Source organism: Ciona robusta, chromosome 2 (genome assembly GCF_009617815.1).
Source record: "Ciona robusta chromosome 2, ASM961781v2".
NCBI classification, from domain to species: domain Eukaryota; kingdom Metazoa; phylum Chordata; class Ascidiacea; order Phlebobranchia; family Cionidae; genus Ciona; species Ciona robusta.
Window position 1 is genome coordinate 5,719,015 of NC_143236.1, and position 21,342 is coordinate 5,740,356.

Sequence of the window (21,342 nt, forward strand, 5' to 3'; positions counted from 1 at the left end):
TTTTATTTTGTTTTCTCTTTTCATTTGGTAGTAAACAAAGAACATTTAATGAATTATAAAACCGTATCTTCACAACTTCCACAGACCGTTGTTAATTGTTTAAAACACGATCAGGCAATTTAAATATTATGTGTTAAAGGTGACCCATCTTTCCCCACCCTACCATATTGCTTTGTGTGGAAGTAACTGTTTAGGATTTTTTTACTATAAACTTACTTTATAAATTATTGATGAAAATTAACTGCCTTTGATGGGATCGGGATTCTTGGTGTCGTCTATTCTGGGAATGTTTTTATTGTGGGAAGCGTTATCCAATGAACAAAATCTGCGGTTTCGTTTATAGTTGAACGTACCACTTAAAATCTTGATCAGAGTTATTTTGGGTCACGGAAAACGAAAACTCCAGTGTTTTGAAATGCGAGGCGTTCTATTGCAGCACATAAGCTCAATTTCGTAACCGCAGCGTGGGACTTGGTAACGTGAACACAAACATTAGAAATATTGCCGTGACCCTAAAGATCTATCTATAAATCGATTTTACCCACAGACAGATTGCGTCATTCTGTATTCATGACCGCAAACGTGGGAAAACAGAAGTATATTTAGATGATTTGGCAAGCACTGGTTTTGAAACTGTACACCGAAGTTATCTGCTTCAAAAGGAGAGGCGGTATATACTGTTGTTGATGCTGATAGAAGCTCCAAGTTTAGCAGACGCTGCGTTAGATCAGGAGCCGTGAGAAACAAGATCACTTTTCGCTTTAAAAAAAACAACACGAAACTAGAGGAAACTTGAGCTTCCTGATCCCGCTGGCTATTGCAACTTAGACAACAGTTCGCTTGAAAAACTTCCGCGTTGGGTGGGTGGGGCAAATTGATTAAAAATAAAAAGTTGACTGCTGTATATAATGTACACGGAATGAAATTCCCGAGTATTGTAAACCGGTCGAGCGACACCATTTCCCGATGCTCGGATTCGTTCCTATGAGTGGCAATGACTGCGAATTAAACTCGCAAAACACATGGATCCGACGGAGCATACTGACACAATAATATTGGCGGAAGCGGTAATAATTCGCCCTTCCCCAAATCAATCTTATGACAAGTAGTGCGTGGTCAATTGAATTGTAGATATGAGACGTGTGTGCCAGGACTGGGTGGCGGCTTTTGTATGGCTGAGGTAAATGAAAAGGAAAAACAAAGTTGAACGTGTTGTGGACTTGTGATAAAGGCTCTGAATATAGATAACATGGTATACCAATGCCAAAACATTAGCTGGCATAAGAAAGCACCATATCAAACAATGTTACAGCGTTTTATATTAATAGACGATATGCTATAGACCATAGAGGCTACATTATAAACAGTTAGCAAGGTTTGCAGCATCTGTTTCTATTAATTTGATAAATTTCCGAGGTGGCTGTAAAAAGCCGCCGTTGTTTACTCAAAATATCACGGGTTTTTGCGGTGGACTGAACAAAGAAAGCTCAGGAACTAAAAAATCATCCATTCCCCACATGGTCTGTATACAAAACTGGGATGAGTAAGCTGTGTGCAACCATGGGTATAGTCGCAACGCAATAAATCAATGTATATACCGCGTGTTGTGAAGGAAGCGTAATGAGTAAATAATAACAATGGAAAAATGTATGCAAATTTAACACCGAATGCGTGGCCAAAAAAAAACACTTTTTGGATTAGAAGATATCTCTTAAATACCTATATGCACATTTATAGTTAACACCTGAAAAGCGTAATATTGTTTTTTACTTAATCCGCCATCAATAGAATGCATTGCAACTGGTATACAAGCGCTCTTCGTCAGATCTACAACACGACACCGATGTTTTGTTACATTGTTACACACAGAGTGTTTTCGGTTGTGGTGTAAACCAACTCTCGAGTTCGAATGATTCATTATCTGCTGTGGTTCAGGGTTGTTGCTTACTGCTGACAACCAGCAATTTGCTTGTCACCCCACGCGTACAAATCCAACCCCTGAAACGTCAACACAGGATGCGGCGAGCAATGGGCGACGATTAGGGATCCGGGGATCATTGCCGAGTGACGCGCAGGAGTTGGTAATGACAAGCGTGGTGTGAATTCGCTGAATAAGTAGAGCGTGGGCTGAACTGACATTTGTAAATAGGCGAAGGCTTCGGCACCTCGGTATAACACCAAACATGGCAAACTATGTTTGTAAATATCAAGCGGTGTTGGTTGCGAAGTATAAACAGCCGGTATTTGGTTGTATAAGAAGCTGTGAATGGTGTTTCTGGAGAACTACAGCGCGTTTATGTTGCTTCTGCGTCTACATTAAGACAAGTGTTGAAAGGCGACTCTTAAAACACGATAAGCAACGCATGTTGAACAAGAGCTCGCCTTACTCAAGACACTAACATTTTCAAAATCATTTTTAATTGGATTTTAATAATACGACATCAGCGAATCGTCGTCCGGAGCGTCCTTCCATACTCGTCGTACATCTTCGCTTTTTCCTCGCTGGTTTGGGGAATGACGGATTCGAGGGCAGAAATAAAATGCTGCCATGTCACATGACTGCATTCCAGATTCTCGTCCAGCGCCTCTAGCGCCGCCTCGCGGCAAACCGAGCATATCTATAATAAGAAAACAAGGAAATGAATTGTCGGGCAGCTGAAGCTCAATCAGTTAACACAACGATAACATATTGTCCGCTTGATTCGATAAAAGAGGAAAGTAAACAGGAAATTGTTTATTAGTTTACGGGAAAGAATTGAACACCACGCCCTGCCCTACATGGGCCCTGTACCGGCACTTTTACTTGCTGAGGAAGGAACGGCTTAACTCGATTACACGCGGTCACACTTTACAAGTGATTGAAGCGGTGATCTCCATTAGGCTGGAAACACCTGTTAGACCCGGTTGGGCTATTTTTTCAGGACTCAATCAAAGCGGTTCCACTATATCGACACTTCCGCGTCTATAAAGCGAGGGAGCTGGAAGCGGGCCAATTGAGCGTCGCACGGGTGAAAGAACATCCCGGGTCCTCCCCTCCCTCCCACCTACCCCGTAATCCACTTAACGTCGGAAGCGACATAAGTGGTTGCGGTGACGTCACCTCACGTGGGGCCGCGTCGGACAATAGCAGAGCTACGACACAATGCTGATTGTGTGGGAGATCATGTCGGAATGTATGGCTTTTGTGACGTCAGTGAGCGGGGTCGAGGCAGCTGATTGGAATACAGTTCCGAAAACGATTTTTGATCGCGATGCAAAATCGTAATTGTTTGAAACGCGACGCCGTCAACCCGGTGATTGTGACGTCACGAGCGGGCTGAATTTGCAAATTTAAAACATTTCGACGATCTCTTTTATCGGTGAACAAAAAGGGAACGGTGTGTTGAACCCTTATCTATAGCTACGAATGCTATTCAATATAACCGTGATTATATTAAAACTGGTCCTGGGGCCGTGACGTCATGCAGCCTTTGAAGTTTGGGTTCGAGCCAAGTAATTTGAGATGCTAAACCGGATCAAACTGGCTGGCGGTGGTGACACGAGAGAAGGTGACGAATGGAAGGAAAAGAAAAAAATGAATTGTTTGATTGATTTCAAACCGGACAAGCGGGATTGGGAAAACTAGGGCAGTACAATAATAAAACAAATGAATAAAACGTCGGTTTTAACTTAAAAACATCGAACTTTTAAAAACGGACCGCGGAAATGCCGGTTTAGAAGCCGGTAATTCACTGCATGCTGTGATGAATTCCGATCTAACTTGTCGACTTTTGATAGCAGGTCACTAAATCGTCAGCCTTGAGTCGTAGTAAGCGTGGAATCTTGAGGCTTCCTTATTTGGAAGTTGAAGCTGTCCTCAAATCTGGCTTATCGGGACGGGAGACTGCCGCTTCCACTTTACGAGCGATACGGCGCTCGAAGTCGGGGTGAGAGATGCCGGCTACAAGCCCCTAATACTTTCCGGTAAGCCGTAAGTAGTTGACATAGATAGGACAGACACATCGGCACCGCACGGGCCCACGCTAAGAGGTTATTGGGCGCCCAGAGAAGGGTCGAAAACGCCTGATAAAAAGACCACACGGGAAATTGAGCGGGCCAAAAGTGACGGGATCGTTTGAAACACACAGCGGGCATTATGTGCACACCCTCTCTGTAGTAGATTGAGCGAACTCAATCGTGTCTCGTCGTTATGAAGTATTAGCGACCATGAGTGGGCAGGGCGAACATTTCGCGTTTGTTTTGGCGATACTTTCAACGACGTGGGTGTGATAAGCAAACCGTTGTGAACATGCCTCCACCCGATACGACCTCAAACCTCCAAGGATGGTATAAAGAACCATTCGCAATCCAGCACTGAAATGCAGCACATACCACAGCTGACCAAACGGTGCCAATTCTGGTAAGTTTAAATTTGGACGATGAGACAGCAGAATTAGCGCAGAGCGAAATTCGAAGGATGATCGTCCATTTCCGGCCAATTTGATTTGCGAGTGCGCCCAACATGCCGAAAGTAAACACGGGACAGAGAATTGTCGGTGTTTGTATGCGAAGCAACACTGATTGACACCAGCAGCGGTTCGTATGCGTGGTGCGTATACTGTTGAAGCCGGCCCGCTAATTGGCATTCCAACCGGCGCTTCGGTAACAATACCTTTGCCAAGTTTGCAAATCGTAATTCGAATGAAAATAAACTGCGCCGTGCAAGTCACGTCGACACTCCAGAATGACGTGCTTGATAATTTTTGAATTATTTATACGCTGGGAAATATATGGCTATTAGGTTATTTTTGTGCAGAAAGGCAACATTCCGAGGTCCGACCTTTATAACAGCTAAACCCGTGTTTTTGTACACTTTGGATCAAGCTTACAAGAAAAAAACTCGAGAGAAAGTTTATATTGCGTACTTTAGTGCAGAAATTCGAAATTCTGACGTTCGACTGTTGTAAAATCTAAACTTCACTTTTAGCAATTAAGTATGAAAGTAATTTTTAAAAAATGTTTTGTTTAAAACGAAAAACAAGCGTGTCTTTATTGTTGGAGTATAATATAAGAAGCTTCGCGTTGGTAAATTAACTATTTCATAGCAGACATGTACAGACGGCCAACACTACCCGCATTTCGCACCAGCATGTGGTTATCGGCGGCGACTAATTATTGAGCAAAATATCGACTGCATGTACAGACGAAATATGACTTATTTTTACCGAAGGCAAGCATGTGCTGCTTTTTGTCACATTCAAGGCTGTGCATAAATATTTATTGTTTTAATTCCGATCAGAATGGGATTTGGGTGACAAGGGTATATCTCATTATACCCACAGCACTATATATTACGTATTATACAAGTATATGCATTGGCCTCAGTTCTCACCTCACATGCGTCGTAGTTAGGCAAACATTGACATGTTTTTGCGACCCCCCCCCCCCCAAAAAAAAGTTTTCAACGTGTATACGCTTATCTATTTCTCATTCCATAGCATACCGTTACATAGAGAATATATTGTATACCTCCTAACAAAAAGTATTAATCAAATTACCTCGGCTCCTGAATAACGTTCCGTTTTCGCAACCAATGCTTCCATACTGATGTCATCAGCGATCGGCATTTTTCGGAACTGGATTCGGAAAATTTCGCGTCTTGTTTCAGCATCAGGAAGGGGCACCAGAATTATTTTGTCGATTCGACCAGGTCGTAGTAAAGCCTTAGAATAATAAAATAGATGAAAATCTTACCGCGCCCCAATGAATATGTACGTATACTTGGTAATTCGTAAAACGAAAACGAATGACAATTTTATTTTAAATTCCTACCGTTCAAAATGCAGTTTCTACCGCAGTTTTCACCGGTATGTACAATATAACAATACTCCTAATATTTTTCACACCACAACAAAAAAAAAGATGCATAGGTGCATTGAATGGCCAATAAAGTATACTGTGACGTCACAAACCGGTATAAACTGCGAAGGAGTCATGTGCGCGAAATGTACAGGCATAATACTATAAGCATGAGGAAATATGTTCTTATCAAAGCCACGATTGGCCTCCACCGCGTGGGAGGTATAGCGGTATCGCATCTTTGATCAAAATATGGAAAGAATGTTCATTAGAATGTATATGCCTGTCCCAGTCGACTGGTATATTGACATTAAACGTTACGAGCTCACGGAAAAACGAACTTGTTTATAAGACTGCTTTATGCTAAGCGGGAACAAAGAAATAGGTTTACATTTTACAATATATCCAAAAAGTGCGTTGAATCAAACGAACTTAACCTAACGCATCATTAGTAAATGCACTATTAAAAAAATATTATAGTTACAAGGTCGTATGCTGTTTTGGTTTGAAGAATAAAACACCCACTGTCTATTATGTTTAGGACACTGAAGAATTCTTACATTACATCTCTTGTCACGGATAAGTCAGTCAATCCGTCCGGAATTGAAATTACTTTAAAAGGTCACCAGCGTATCATAACCTTTGTATACAGTAGAATCATTTTTCGACTGATCCGCTTTTGTTACGTCACAAAGAGCCTTGTGGCCTCACATGTACCGTTACTTCCGATCAATTGTTCGCCGCTTCCTGACCCTTTGTTCGCTGTCGACCAACTGCGAGATATCCCGGCATACCAACGTTGTTTCGCTTTTTGATTCGCAACAACCCATTCAAAATTTCAAACAATGGCGCAAGTAATTAGGACGACCAGGCTAAAAAGGAAATATACCAAACCACGTTATAGCTGCTGCGCGCAGCGAGTTTTCCCCAATACAGCAGTAGTATTTTGGGTTTACCAGAAGCAGGTATATCGTCGATAGAGTCGAAATACCAAATGTTATGTATATACCGCACGCTTAGTAAAACCGTATCGACCACAGTTTTCAAGAAAAGGCGATTTCATTGTAAGCCATGTCACGTTTACCTCGAAACTTGAACGCACGATTCGCTAAAACAGGATAGTTTTACGAAATTCGTGAAATAATGGAATTATTGGAATAATAAAGCGTGACTTACCACATTGAAACAAGGATTAATACGTGACAATAAATTGTTACATATAGTACATAATACTATACCCAAAATGGTTTATAAAAGTCGTAGTATCCGTTTTCATAGTTTTTTTTAAATTTTCTTTGTTTACTACCAAATGTGACGAGAAAATAAAGAATAAAACGATGTCCCACCTTCTCCCACCCAACTACATACTAAAATACACATCCCAGCCACACCTTTAAATTACTAAGCAGGTATTTGTTAAATGGCGATACGGTATATACAAAACACAAGCGCGTTTACAGCGTTTCTTCTGAAGTGTTTTTTAAACATTAGGTATAGTTTTATTTTTGCTCTGTCACGGCAGTGTTGGTTTATCTTGATTGAAGGTATATATTCATTCAAGGAGGTTAATGTCCCTGAGCAAGTTTCGGACAAAACGGTGTTGGGCCAAAAAGGCTGACCGACATATTACACTTCAACAATACATAAAGCCTTTTAGATTTGTAATATCTAAAGTTATGATCCGTGGACACATCCAAAACATTCATTGTTGCACTTGCATGAATCAGATCAGTGGTCGTTTATTTTAAATGGCTCCGTTTAACGCATCATTCATATTAATGATACACGTTTTATTCAACCTTTTTCCTTAACGTTTAGGCATTATCATAATTTCGGCTTATCGCGCCAAAGTCGTGGATTGCATATGTGTATAACGTGCTTCAACGCCCGCCAATGCTGACCGACGGAATGCTGCTACATGCGATGTAGGAGACCGATAAATGGAAGCCGTGACTCTGCCCGTGTTCAGGCGTACGTACGGACAACAGTGCCACGCCCGTCACTACATCACGCCGGCCGCGAACGCGCGCGTATTCCGTTTGTAATGAAAACACAACGGACAATGGTTAACGAACACATTCGCTTCGTGACTCCACGTTGGAATTACGTAATTACGAAGACGTGCTATGGCACATAGAGGAGCGGTGATTGGCAACGTAGGTGCTGGCGTGTCTTACAAGACGCCTAGAAATGCCGGAATTCACTTAAGCCAATCTCAATGCACAATAATGAATTTAAAGCTTTGTTTCGGAAAACAATTGGTTGTATTATACGCCTGTATTATTTGGCAATTTAAACAATAAGGTAAATTGAATTTAAAAATACATAGTTGGTATGAAAAGCGAGTTGAATGCATTTGGTCGCGCTTTCTTTTTTAACAAAATTTTTGCATTGATAAAGTGAGAAGGATATGATATTTGTATTCGAATGGAAATTCCCTTCACGTATGTAGGCTTTACCAATAGTCAAAAATCGATGACTGTATTCTGTAAATATCACGGATGGCCAAGTTCATACAGGTTCGGTATTCCGATTATTAAATAAAGACGAGCTGTGTAATCTTACTTCTCTATGTGACGGACAAAGGTTTAACAAAATAAAATATATAGTAGGGTGGGGAAAAATGAAACACTTTTTGTACTATTTTTAGTTCTATTTGGAAGTAAACAAAGAACATTCACAGAATTAAAAAAAAACGTATCCTCACGACTCACATAGACGTTGTTGGTTGTTTAAAACACGATCAGGATATTTGAATTTACGTGTTAAAGGTGTCCTGTCTTCCCCCGTTCTACTAAATTACGACAATACAACGGTCCACTTTTGACCCATGTCAACTTATAGATTGAACTATTGGCGAAATAATTTTCAGAGGAAAGAGAGAGTTTCAGCGAATCGTAGTACAGCAGGGAGTGATCGGCGAGCGGTCGTCGGTCTTTGTTTGTTTGCGCGTCTTACCATGTCCGGAGCCACTTCCGACACGTAAACAACAGCGATTATGACGTCACAAAAGATTGCGCAATGCGGGTCGCACGACTGTCCTGCCCTGTAGGGTGGGGATGGGAAAGTTACGAAAAAAAAAAGTGTTGGGAATTATAACAGGGCATATAGACTCAAACGTGGCTCTTGTAACTGATGGTGTTCATTTGTTTGCATCAACACGAAGGCAAAGTACACAAACCAGTCCGACACCGATTGACGGATTAGCACAAAAAGGTCAATGACAAAGAGCTGTGGAATTTTTTAATAAAATCTCCGTTCACAAAACCAGCACTGCCGAAGCTCGCGAGCGCCAGACGGTGGCGGACCGGTCGCGATGTGAGACCTGTGCGAAAAATCGCGAAACACCTCACGAAGCAACAGCTTTGTTTAAGCAACAACAAACAAAAACTTTAGCTCGATCGCAGTGTTGCCAGGTCACTTTGTTTGACCATGGCGGAAATCTGCAAACGGCGAGCACCTGGGGGGGATACGGGATTGGATGGGAAATGTCGGAACTGTTTCCACAGGCTTATAGGGTTATTGGAGAAAAATTGTAATTTCGGCTGGTGGAGTTTGGGTAAGACACAGCCAACGCAGCGTTAAATTGGACCCAGTCAGCCATGCGTGACCACGGGGTCTGGGATAAACTGGGACCCCGCAGGGAAGTTTGTAAAACAAACACAAGCCTAAGAATAGAAGGCCAACACGCAGAGTCACCCATAACAGTGTTTTAAAAGCTTTAGAGGGCTGCAGCGCTTTATAGAAATGGCCGGAATTTTTGCACCACAAAAAGCGAGTACATTTGTCCCGTTTACCAGTTCTAGTTAAAGGAAGCATACTTACGCTAATGCAGCGTCCGCATATCCAAACCGTGTCGTAAAAGGATCTACATCATTCTTAGTTCTGTAGTATATTTTTAACAGTTGAATATTCGGTGGAATCGGACCCTCCGATGACTGCTCGAGATACACATTGTCGCGTGACAGCAACATGCAATGTTTCGTCACAATAGGGCTGGATGCCAAGCCGTTTGAACGAGCTCGGTCGCTTTGTGTCGTCACGGGTCACGTGGTAGGATTTACGCAACAGTGACGCGCGTGCACACACGGACGCAAACGCGCCTCGAGTATAGATGACGAAATACGAAAGCCGCAAGTGAGTTCATGACTTGGATATGAAGCAAAACAAATGTCCACCACGATTGAAACAGCGTGGCCAGTTAACGGAGAGTTGAACGTACCAATCGCGGTGAAAATAAATGAATTAGGGGGATTAGCGTCACCACTACATTGAGTGCTGTTGGTGCATTGTAAAATTTCCTTCCGAATCCCGTTAAATTAAAACCTGAAATTTATTACTCGAAGCGAAAAACAGCGGCCTGGTGTCATCTATTTTAACATAAGGTTTTCAGCAATTAATACACGGCGAAATGAGCGGATGTCAATTTGACAAAAACAACGGAAGCGACGCTGACCGCTTACTTCATAAAAACATGTTTTCGAACGAATTACGCGCCAGTGGTAAGCTGGAAAACAAGTTTAGTATACAAAGCGGGTTGTGACGTAAAAAATAATCTAGTTTAATTTTCGCTTTTACATCTCTTTGAATTTGACGCACGCGTCAAAGAACGTGGCAATTAAATAGGACTTGCGTCTAACTGACGTCATCCGATGCGCAGTACAATACGAAGCGCATTATTTGATTATTGTTCGATTTAGTCCGTTGTTTTTAAAATGCGTATACGACGAAAAATCGATATCTTTTGTCAGTTCGAAACAGGAAAAACATGTTTACTCGTCATAAGCATATTTGTGACGTAACAAAGCTTTTTGGAAGTATGAACCCAGCGTCACTGCGACCTCTAAAAATGAGATTCTGGGTAGATAGGAAATTAAAGTCTGAATCATACACCAGAATAACAACCAATCCGGAAAACCGCGATGTAATTTGTCCCAAATTGAGAAAGCGAGAATTACTAGAAAATTTTCAATCCTAAACCAAATTTTCGGACGTTTAAACAAATATTTATCTAAAGTCGTATATAGCTGAAATGCGGTCAGTAATAGGATATGGGGAATATATCCACAATTAAAGTTTCGATGGGGTTCAATTCCAATTATAAGCGTACCAACTTTAATTTTTGTATTATATTGCCTAACTAAAGCAGCACTATCGACTATTTAGATTTTCAAGATTTGAAATTAATATAGTGAGTATATATGTGAACTTTGAGTATTGGTAATTCACTCTTAATAGCAAATGAAGAATTGAGATAAACGATAAACTCAAAACTAGTCATCGTTTACTAAATGCAGCGGAAAACAATTTTAAGACAATACTTCTAAGAAGGAAAATGTACCATGAAATAAACAGACTACGAAGTAAGAAATCTTTACTGAATAAACGGGGATAAGAGCGTGTGACTGCGGTTACTTCCGGATACTAACCTTTCTCCGTTCCGTGTTTAATACCCGCCGGAAAATCGAGATGGTTAGCAGAATTGGCGCAAATTCCGCGAAGTACAGAAGAAAGGACGAAATGCGGTTCCTCGCATTATGACGTAATAATCAGCGCGCCGCAGCCCCGAATTGGCCATCGGGCGACTAACGAGGCAGTTCATTAAGATCACATCAAACCTTTGAAAGTCTCCGCGCTCTCATTAGACCGTGGCGGATCAGGCGGAAAACGATTTCGCGCTTATTTGCCAGGCTGCAAAGATGCCCGTTATTTTACGTCATAATAACACCGCGTTTACCGCCGAAATAAAGCGCCGCTTTGTGCTTGTTACATGTAGGATAAGGACATTAGGCGGTCAGACAAACAGATGGCAATCGTTGGTCGTTTAAGGTGGAACGTAGTCCGGCGGGAAGAGATGAACTTTGACCGCTACGGCGAAAACATCATGCCCAACACGGACACAACGCGAACAAAAAATCCTTGTTTAACGTCACTCGGCCGTGACCGAGCACGTGACATACCTTGTCAATCATATCTGGACGGTTGGTGGCAGCGACGACGATGACGTCGTGACGCTGTTCGACTCCGTCCATCTCGGTGAGCATCGCGGCGAGAACTCGGTCGGCTACTGCGTTCCCACTGCCATAGAAATATAAAATATTGGTATCATTTAGGGGAGAGTAATAAGCGGCCATATACGGTTTTTACGTATACTTGTATATGCTTAACCGCTGTTGGTCAATTCAGATCTTGTTTACCTTCGAGTCTTTTAATCTTCTTATATATGTATATTGTATAGTTATTATCGTATATATTAGAAAATATGTAAAAAAATAGCGACAATACGCAGCAAAGGTAGCTCATGTTGGAAAGCCCGCCGACGGATATATTGGATTCTATTCGAGATACAAAACGTTGAAAATAGGCATTTATCCAAAAAAATATTTTCTACTGCCATAACTTTGGCATCGGAAATTGGCGCATTTGGTAATGTATTTTAAAAATACGAAACCTGAGTTTAAAGTAGCGGTCGACCTTTGGCCTCAACGACAAAATGCGGGGCTCAGATTAAATTATTTCGGCAACAAGCGGACAATGCAGATGCCGAATTATCAGCCAGGATTGAGTGACCGGCATGGTTGGGACGCGGTGGGAGCCGGGAATCAGATCGGTCGTTACCATTTCAAGCGACAATAGGGACGGGGTGAAGAATTTGAGAAATCTGGTTGACGGTCAGGGTTCGTTTCGCCCGTGAGAAAACCACAACAAGGAATGTAGGGCTCAAGGACGAAAATCCCTGATTTGTGAGAACCCAGGCTGACGTTTATCGGCGGGAATTAAATAACGAAGCACCGGGTCGCCAGACAATGGAGTTCGGAGTGGGGCGGCTCGTTTTCCACCATTTTGGAAAGCTTGGGCTCCAGAACAGGAAGCTCCCATCACTTGAAACTTTTTAAGAGCGGAAGCTATTACGACGGATGGCGCAGCTGTAGCTATGATGTCATAATTGAGGTCGGATGACATAGAGCTGCGGTTGGATTGCGTCATATTTTCGCGCGGCGTTTTGGCATAACAGCAAATATAATTGGCTTTCAGCAGCCAAGGTACTCGAGTCGGTGACACAACGACCGTCCAAACAATAACAACATGACTTCGTGAACACGGGAAAAGCACTTGTGATTAAAACAGTAAACTAAACGGGGATTAGCCATAACTTCACCGCGCTTCGGGCGAAACGCGCCTTGCTTTGGTACAGCACAACATCGGTGCGTGTGAGCGAGCACTTGACTTCGCGGAGTAGAACCGGATTCGACATCCGTACATAATGGCACTTGGCAAATGCGGAAATGAGCATAGAGTCCAACATAGGTGTGTCCAAAGCCCGGGGGGTATGGTACTGTTTTTTCACTTTCTTGTGATGACACTGTGTAACTCGCGATGATTTTTGTTTGAATAGAACTTGAAGGGGCCACTCACGCCGGTGAAACGCGGGACAGTTTCAACAACGCTGAAATGGTCGAATCACAACACGGTTTGGGATGATGGCAGAGGAGTGTCGTGCGATACAACGAGTGCACCGACTGATTCATAAAACCAACGCAACAGGTCGTTGAGATTAATCCTCATCGAGTATACTTAGACTCGATTATATTCATTTGCGGACGTGACTTCAGGTAACCGGCACGAGCAACTACCATTCGCGTGTGTATCATATGAACGCAGTTAAAAAAAAACTTATGAAAACACGGTGCCTTTATAAAGTCTTAAACCCATTGTCCACAAGTTTACGCTTGTTCTCTTACGATTTTTAATTTAAAGGTAGCTTAAACATTTATCGGCTCACACATATTATATGACCACCAGTTCGTCCAGAATCGGCCAAAAGTCAATTGATTTGATAGCCGTTATGGCTATTGTTCAACTATATAGAAAAATCTTTGATGAGAGTACTTGAGTTCGCTAGTACATGTTTATAAATAATAAAAACAACGAAACTTCGAGTAGCTTGGTGTCGAAGAATTGTTAACAACGCTGTTGTTACGTTTGGTTATATTAAATAAATACAAGTACAACGGTAGGTAGCAGGTCATCGTGCCAGCAATCGATGCCAGGCTCCACTTAAACAGATTAAAGAAATCGACAAGCTGTTTAATTGGCAGCGGGTGCTTTAAACTGATTGGATCCGGATAGGAGGATGGGCAATCAGCATACGATTATTTGATTTGAATGGGCCCGTCAAGAGCTGGGGAATTAGACAATGACCCTGCTTACTGCGATTCTACTGTAATATTGTGGTGAAGAGGCGTTAACGAGAATTTCTACGATGACAAAAATAGATGACAGGTTAACCGATGTCCCGCAACATCCGAGTGTTGTAAATTGCGGTCGGGATCACGTGACCGGTTGTCACCTGCTCTTAATCCGATTGCGGGACGCGGCAACGACCGCGAATATTTAAAAAATGCATTAGCGCGCTAAATGGCGCAGGGATACGACGTACGAGACCGGGTCCAAGCCCTTTGTTATAGGCGGCCGCAAAACCGCACATTGTCAGATTTTAGAATCTGCTGCAAGCATTAAAATAAATCACGTGTCTATTTTCTACAAGACGAATGTGAACGGGAGGGACTGTAGCTACTTACTGCTTAAATACAAGTTTTCCAACGAATTATGAGAAAGTAGTGTGCTAAAAATAGGTTTAGTATACAAAGCGGGTTGTGACGTAAAATATAATTTCGTTTAATATTTGCTTTCACATTTTTTTAACTACTGAGTCGTATAGAAACTTTCAAACGGGTAAAATCAATGTGGTTAATATTAAATCATATCGTATGATAATTCAACGAGTGTATGACGACAACTTTCAAATAACCGACAAAAGTACGGAACAGAACTGTGTTATTTTTAGCACAGCAGCATAAGCAAAAGTGTCGCTTTAGTAAAGCGTGGCGTAAAATCAGCTCGATGGTGCCACCTATTGGATTCAATAAATGTACAATAATTCGTGGCGCCGTGTCCCGGTTTAAACGAACAATACAGTCAGTGAACGCCACTGAATCAATTACAGCGACACAATGTTTTATGTCTATGTCTTTTATAATAGTTTAACTAATGAATTTAATTTAAATATTGCACAGAGAATAATTTAAATTTAAACTACAACAAGTGCAGACGTGCAGTACATTGTACTAATATTACCAGTCAGTACTGCGAGAATAAGTGAACTAAGATTGATATAAAACGAAAAGTGATAGTGAAACAACAGTGGTTATAAAACGTGTAACTAATAAAAATCAAAACACACAGAATTCTCACGAAATATTACTCATGATGAAGTGAATGGAAAATTACAACAAACCTTCCGCGTTCAATGGCTAGTGCGTCCAGCTCGTCAAAAAATATAATGGCTGGTGCAGCTGAACGAGCTTTCGCAAAAATTTGCCGAATTGACCTTTCAGAGTCACCCACATATTTGCTGAACAATTCTGGACCCTGAAAAACATATAAAAGTAATGCCATGACAGCTTTTATTCATCATATAAGCTACTAAGTTAATTTAATTTAAATAAAAGTTACAGATAATATACTATCAGTTTCTCGCTTTTTATTAAATGTCATTCTCCCTGATGAAGACGACCTGAATAGAACGTTGAAGCGTCGGTTGATACAAATTCTTGCAGAAACAGCCAATTTACTATAATAGTATATATTACAGATTCTATGACAGAATCCTATGATAGAACAACACAAATCCCACGCGGGGGCAAAGTGGTTAGCACGCCCACCTGTAACCCAGAGGTAATGGGTTCAAGACTGGTTGCTGCTACCACTGTGGGCAAATGTGTCCTTGGGCAAGACACTTAACGCCAATTGCGTCAACCCAGTGGTCACTAATGGGTTGTCGAAATTATTAGCCATACAAAAAAAAAGAAGAATACGTCAAAAAATAATCACCCATAAAGTCACATACATGATAACTCATAAGCTGGCACGAGGTGTATGAAACAGAAAACTGTGTTATAACGACTGTCAGTTTCCAACCGCGCGAGGATAAAGTAAGTGAGCAACATTCAAATATTCCCCACCTTTATAGAAATAAAGTTGAGACCGCTTTCCGTCGCCAGCGCCTTTGCTGTGAGGGTTTTGGAGCACCCAGGAGGTCCATACATAAGTACACCACGAGGGGGGTCAATACCAAGTCTCTGGAAAGCCGCAGGATTCTTTAATGGCCACTCGATGGCCTGCTGAAGCTTCTTTTTCACAAATTTGTTACCACCGATGTCGCACCATTGCACCTGGAAAAAATGTATATAATTGGTTAAATGTTTATATTACATTGACACTTTATTCAGAATATTTATATTACATTGGCTAATATTATGTTGTAAAAACACTTTTTGCATATTATTCAAATTCCTGCCATCTAGAATCTGAAACAGGCTATTTCATCTAATCTTAATTACTTTCACACAACACCAAACAGAATACTACCAAACACACCATCTGCTTAAATAGTTAAATTGTACTGTAAATGCGAAAGAGATCTTCTGGAGTTAGTTTTGTGAACTTAAAAGACAGACGGTTTGCGATATGACAAGACATAAACAGAGTTTGCTGTTTGTTTCTTGTCCAAGAACACATAGGCCAGCAATGATAACAGATAACAGCGCCAAGTCTTGAACCTGTAACCACTGGGATAAAGGCAAGCTTACCACATTGCATGGTGCCGGACTGGCACATTTATTTACAGACAGAATAACTGTAGCTCACTTTAGGAACTTGGATGATTAATTCTCGCATTGCACTTGGTGGGACTTCCTTCAAACCATGCGTGACGTCATCAGAAGTGATTATGACGTCATCATCTGTACTTGTACACCTCTTCACTGCATGCAAGCCAGCTTCACCGCATACAGCGCAAAGATCGGCCCCAACGTAACCGTGCGCCTGGTCCGCAAGTGCTTCCATCTGCTCTCTGCTGATTCTATGCTCTTTCTTTGCCAGGAGTTTGATCAGTATCTGCATTAAAGATACTTCAATGATAAATCTGCACAATGTTGTAAGGAAGTTATGGTTTTTAAATCTTTTTTATACAGTATGTTAATAGAAAGAACATACTTTTATAAACTACTGTTAAAGCAGTGCATGAAATACACACAGTCATCATGTAACAGTCGGTCACGTCTTTCTTTTAAAGAAATAATATTTATTGTGATTTTTAAAATACAACAATGCCACTTAAATATTTTTAAGTGCTCTGAGCAAACAGAAAACACTTTCGGCTTTTTTTATCTAGAAAATTTTTGTTTTTCGGAAAATGTTTTACATTTTTCTACTGCATTTTTTGGTTTTCACAGCATTTAAAACAACATAGTGTCAGTTGAATTTCAATAGTTGTATATGTTGTATTACACAAAAATAACTTTGGGCTACTAACCTCCATTCTGTCGGAAGAAGATGGAATACCAACATCCACTTCTCGATCAAATCTTCCAGATCTTCTAAGAGCAGGATCAATAGACTCAAGTCTGCTGGTCGTTGCTATGACAACAACATCTTCCTCCCAACTGTTCAAAGCTACAAATCAAAATATATAAAATTCTGAATTATTGGTAAATAACATACATGGTAAATTGTAAGCGGGCAGAATACGAATGAATGAAGGACACTTTCTTTATCCTTGTGTGGTAGAAAAAGACAGTCGTTAAACACGGGTGTTCTCTTTCATACACCTTGTGGCAGCTTACAAGTTACCAACTACCAAGTATGCTACTTTATGGAGATTAATTTTATAATTTTATATATGATATGACACCCATGCTATAACGGCTGTTGTTGCCAGCACTGTAAGAACAAAAAGAGTGGTTTATTTATTTAATGTAGAGATGCATGTGGGTGTCTTTAGAGACAATGATAATGCAGTCTTTTAACACATTCATTCTATTTAACAGCTAGTATCCCAGACTGTATAATAAAGTAAATAGTTCACAAAAAAGTAAACTTGATTTGCAAAGCACCAAACGTTGTAATATAACGTGTAATATTAGCTGTGGTGAACAAATTATCTATACACAAACCCACCATCCATTATTGAAATAAACGAAGCCACAATCCTCTTCTCAACATCACTTCGTGATGCATCTCGTCTCGGACACAAACTTTCAACATCATCGATGACAATGATGCATGGAGATCTCTTTCGTGCTTCATCAAACACAGAACTCAGTTGTTTTTCGCTTTCGCCAAAAAATCTGAAATTTGGTAAAAAATTACTAATTTGGTAAAAAAAATAAAAATCTTACATTTGTTTTTATTTTTAAAACATGAATGACCTCAGCAAATACTACCTTACCTTTACAGTTTCTAAATTATCCGTAAAGTACTACGGAAATGTACAGTCGAAAAGAACACCAAAAAAACTTGTTTAAAAAACTGGTTTTAAAACTAGTGCTAAATAACAAACACACCTGCTCATGACTTCTGTACCACGCAGCAACATCATATTAGCATTCAGTTCTCCAGCTATCGACTTAGCTAGCATACTTTTCCCTGTACCAGGTGGCCCACAAAGTAATATTCCACGTACAGGCTTTACTCCTGATCAATTAGAAAAGTATAAAGTTTTAACTTTTTACATTTGTTTTTATTTTGATTATTTGAAATTCCTCCTAAATACATAAGTTTAAATTCAAAGTAAAAAAATCTATGAAAACAAGTGCCAAAGATATAAACCACTGACAAAATCAATTTAAAAGCAAAAAAAAAACTAATACTTGTTTATGCTAACCCCTTATAAATTTAACCTCCTAAAAATGTGGTAATTTAGATATTTTGAAAGTTTCATAAGATACACTTATTACTCAGGCAATACTCTGACCTGCTTTGTTGAAAGGTAGAGGATTTTTGATCGGAAAAATCACGATGTCCGTCAAAATCTGTTTCTGTTTCTCTAAGCCACCAATGTCATCAAATTTTATTGAAGATTTTAATTTATTTTTCGCTGTTTCCTCAGATGTTTTGATATCGCTGATATAGATATTTGTTTTTGGAGTAAATACAAACACCTTGGCTGATGGACAGAATCTGTAACTTTGATCAATTGAGCTAGAAGCCTCACAAACTGAAGTCTTGTCCATTTTCACTGGAGTTGATGTTGAAATGAAACTACTTGATTTGTTTTGCAGAATATTATGATTTCCATTCAGTTTTAAATTCCCCAAGCTGCAGTTTAAGCTGCTAAGCTCATTTGAGGCTGCAGAGGATTTTTCTAAACATTTATGGTTGTTTTGACTTGTGTGTTTGAACCCAGGAAATGCATTGAACGCAAAAGGTTTACCAAAATATGAAATTTCAACTTTCTGCCCACTCACAATGTAAGTTTTGTCTGAAAATAAAGTTAAGAATGTAAGTTTGGATTTTTTATTTGTTTTATTCCCGTATGGTGGGCAACGACAATTGTTATAACATAGGTGTTCTGTTTCATACACCTTCTGTTGCTTGCGAGTTCGCATGCATGTTTGCAGCAAATCTATTTTTCACTTTTTTATTGTATGGCTGACAGTTTAGACAATCAACGAGAGACTACCTGGTTGCATTGCATCTAAAATGTACTGCTCATTTTTGTCGCAGTATGTGTTATTCAGCGGGACAAATTCCTTCTACTGTGTGGTAACTAAATTAGTGGCCTAAATCTGAGACCTCCATTAGGACATTACCCACATAGAATAGAATATCAGTACATTTCTTAAACATAACAAAAAAATGTTGTTCCTTACTGAGTACTTGGGAGAGGAAGTTAACAAAATGTGGAGAAGTAAGAAACATGTCATCATGTTCAGTTGTTCTCTCAAAACAAGGATGAAGATCAACAGAAGATGCGGGGATCGGATCAGGAGCAGTGCTGACAAAGATAAAGTCATTTGATGCACAATTTACATCAACCATCTGTTTCTCACACATTGATATTCTTCCTGTTAACGACATTTTTTTCCGGTATTAAAAAAAGTTTGTAGCAGAACAGTCAATTCCACAAGAGAAATTCTTAATGGATTATAATATTTTTCATTCAAAACCTTATATAAGGTGTCCCTATCCAAGAGGACAATCACACACATAATCATTTCTGCATTGAGATTGAAACATGTTTGTATATATTTACTTTAAAAAAACAACTTATTTCGTCCCATAGCTTATACACATAGGCAGGGAAAGCACATACAAACAAACACACACACTAATATATATATATGTATTAATACATTTATATATAAATATAAAATATTAAATCACCAAGTGGAATTTGTGAAGACGGCCAGCTTCGTAAAGCAATATTTGCTGGATTGTCCACTTCAGAAAGTTGTGTCTGTAGAATGACTGGTCCCCCAATATGCATGCCACATAAGTGCATGGTTTGTGGGTTGATTTCAACAATAGACTTTGTGATTGTTTCTGGCAGTTTTAAGTCTGAAATATAATTAGGAAATTATATAAGAACTTGTTTCAACAAATCACATTCACTATTTTCAAAAAATAAAAACACTTTAAATATAATCATAAACATTTAATTTTATCACTTTGGGATATGAAAACACAGTAAACAAGTAACTTATATAAGTAAAGGTTATTTAAATGATTTTCCAATTCCATTCTTTGTGGGTGAGGTCCTTGTCAAGGACCTGGGATTTAGGGCATAACTTTTCAATCCTGCAGTGTATGTATTTTATTTTTTTACAAACATATTTAACATTTTTTTTAACAAAATAGTTTGAACTTACCTCTGATCTGTTTTACCACAACTTGTCCGCATAAAACACCATTAGAAATACTGGGGTTTTTATCCTTGGGGTTTGAAGCATCACTGTAATACAACACTCATTTAATAGCTAGGTATTGAAAATAAAAATGGAATTTTTTTAAAATAGTAATACATATATATTATATATAATAAAAAAAATACTTATTCGATAATTTCTAACAAAAGATTCAGTTATTCATTTTGCAAGTAGTGTGTCATTTTGCAAGTAGTGTGTATAGGCCTACCCTATAACAGTGGTTTTATTTTATGGCTTAAGCACAATGTTGGAGTCATGAAATGCTTTTAAAAATGAAGTCATTTGAATAACTAGTAAATTGTTGTGAACAATTTCATGTTTTAAAAAAATATAGCATGCAATGTTATATATTACATATACTATTTAATCTAGTTAGAAAAAAAAATCATAAAAAAGAAAATTACAGAATTCGAAACTTTACGTTATTGTTAACCTACCCGAAAGATAAATCAGCATCTGGACTTCTTCCAGTTTCCAAAACATATTCTTCATCACCCACTTGCTTCCAACCCAATTTGATGTTACGTTTCTTTGCACTCATTTTACCCACATACAGAACACTGCTTAGCAGTATTAATTCTTACCATATGCCACTATGGTATAACCTGGGTTTACGTTAGTTTTTTAAGCTGTAATGAAAATATATACTTCTCTTAAACGATAAAACAAAAGTATTTTGCACAATAAACGACATTCGTAGCTCTTAAGCTCAACCATTCAAAACAACACAAGC

General features: G+C 39.6%; 1 protein-coding gene across 2 annotated transcripts; it reads right to left on the bottom strand.

Moving 5' to 3' along the window:
- Nucleotides 1–2,401: 2,401 nt before the first annotated feature.
- On the bottom strand, nt 2,402–21,295 carry LOC149740532 (ATPase family gene 2 protein homolog A-like). 2 transcript variants are annotated; one of them, XM_089872003.1, is made up of 14 exons: nt 21,047–21,295; nt 20,553–20,635; nt 20,068–20,241; nt 19,554–19,748; nt 18,656–19,162; nt 18,246–18,375; nt 17,860–18,029; nt 17,216–17,355; nt 16,549–16,797; nt 15,864–16,073; nt 15,137–15,270; nt 11,799–11,916; nt 5,538–5,702; nt 2,402–2,618 (listed from the first exon to the last, which is right to left on the bottom strand). In XM_089872003.1, the coding sequence occupies exons 1-14, from the start codon at nt 21,148–21,150 to the stop codon at nt 2,442–2,444; spliced, it is 2,556 nt and encodes an 851-aa protein (XP_089728129.1). In that variant the 5' UTR covers nt 21,151–21,295; the 3' UTR covers nt 2,402–2,441. The 2 variants fall into 2 exon arrangements, 1 of the variants encoding a protein (XP_089728129.1); XR_016384376.1 differs by lacking the exon at nt 2,402–2,618 and adding an exon at nt 8,553–8,884 and having other exon boundaries at nt 5,572–5,702.
- Between the last annotated feature and the right edge of the window lie 47 nt (nt 21,296–21,342).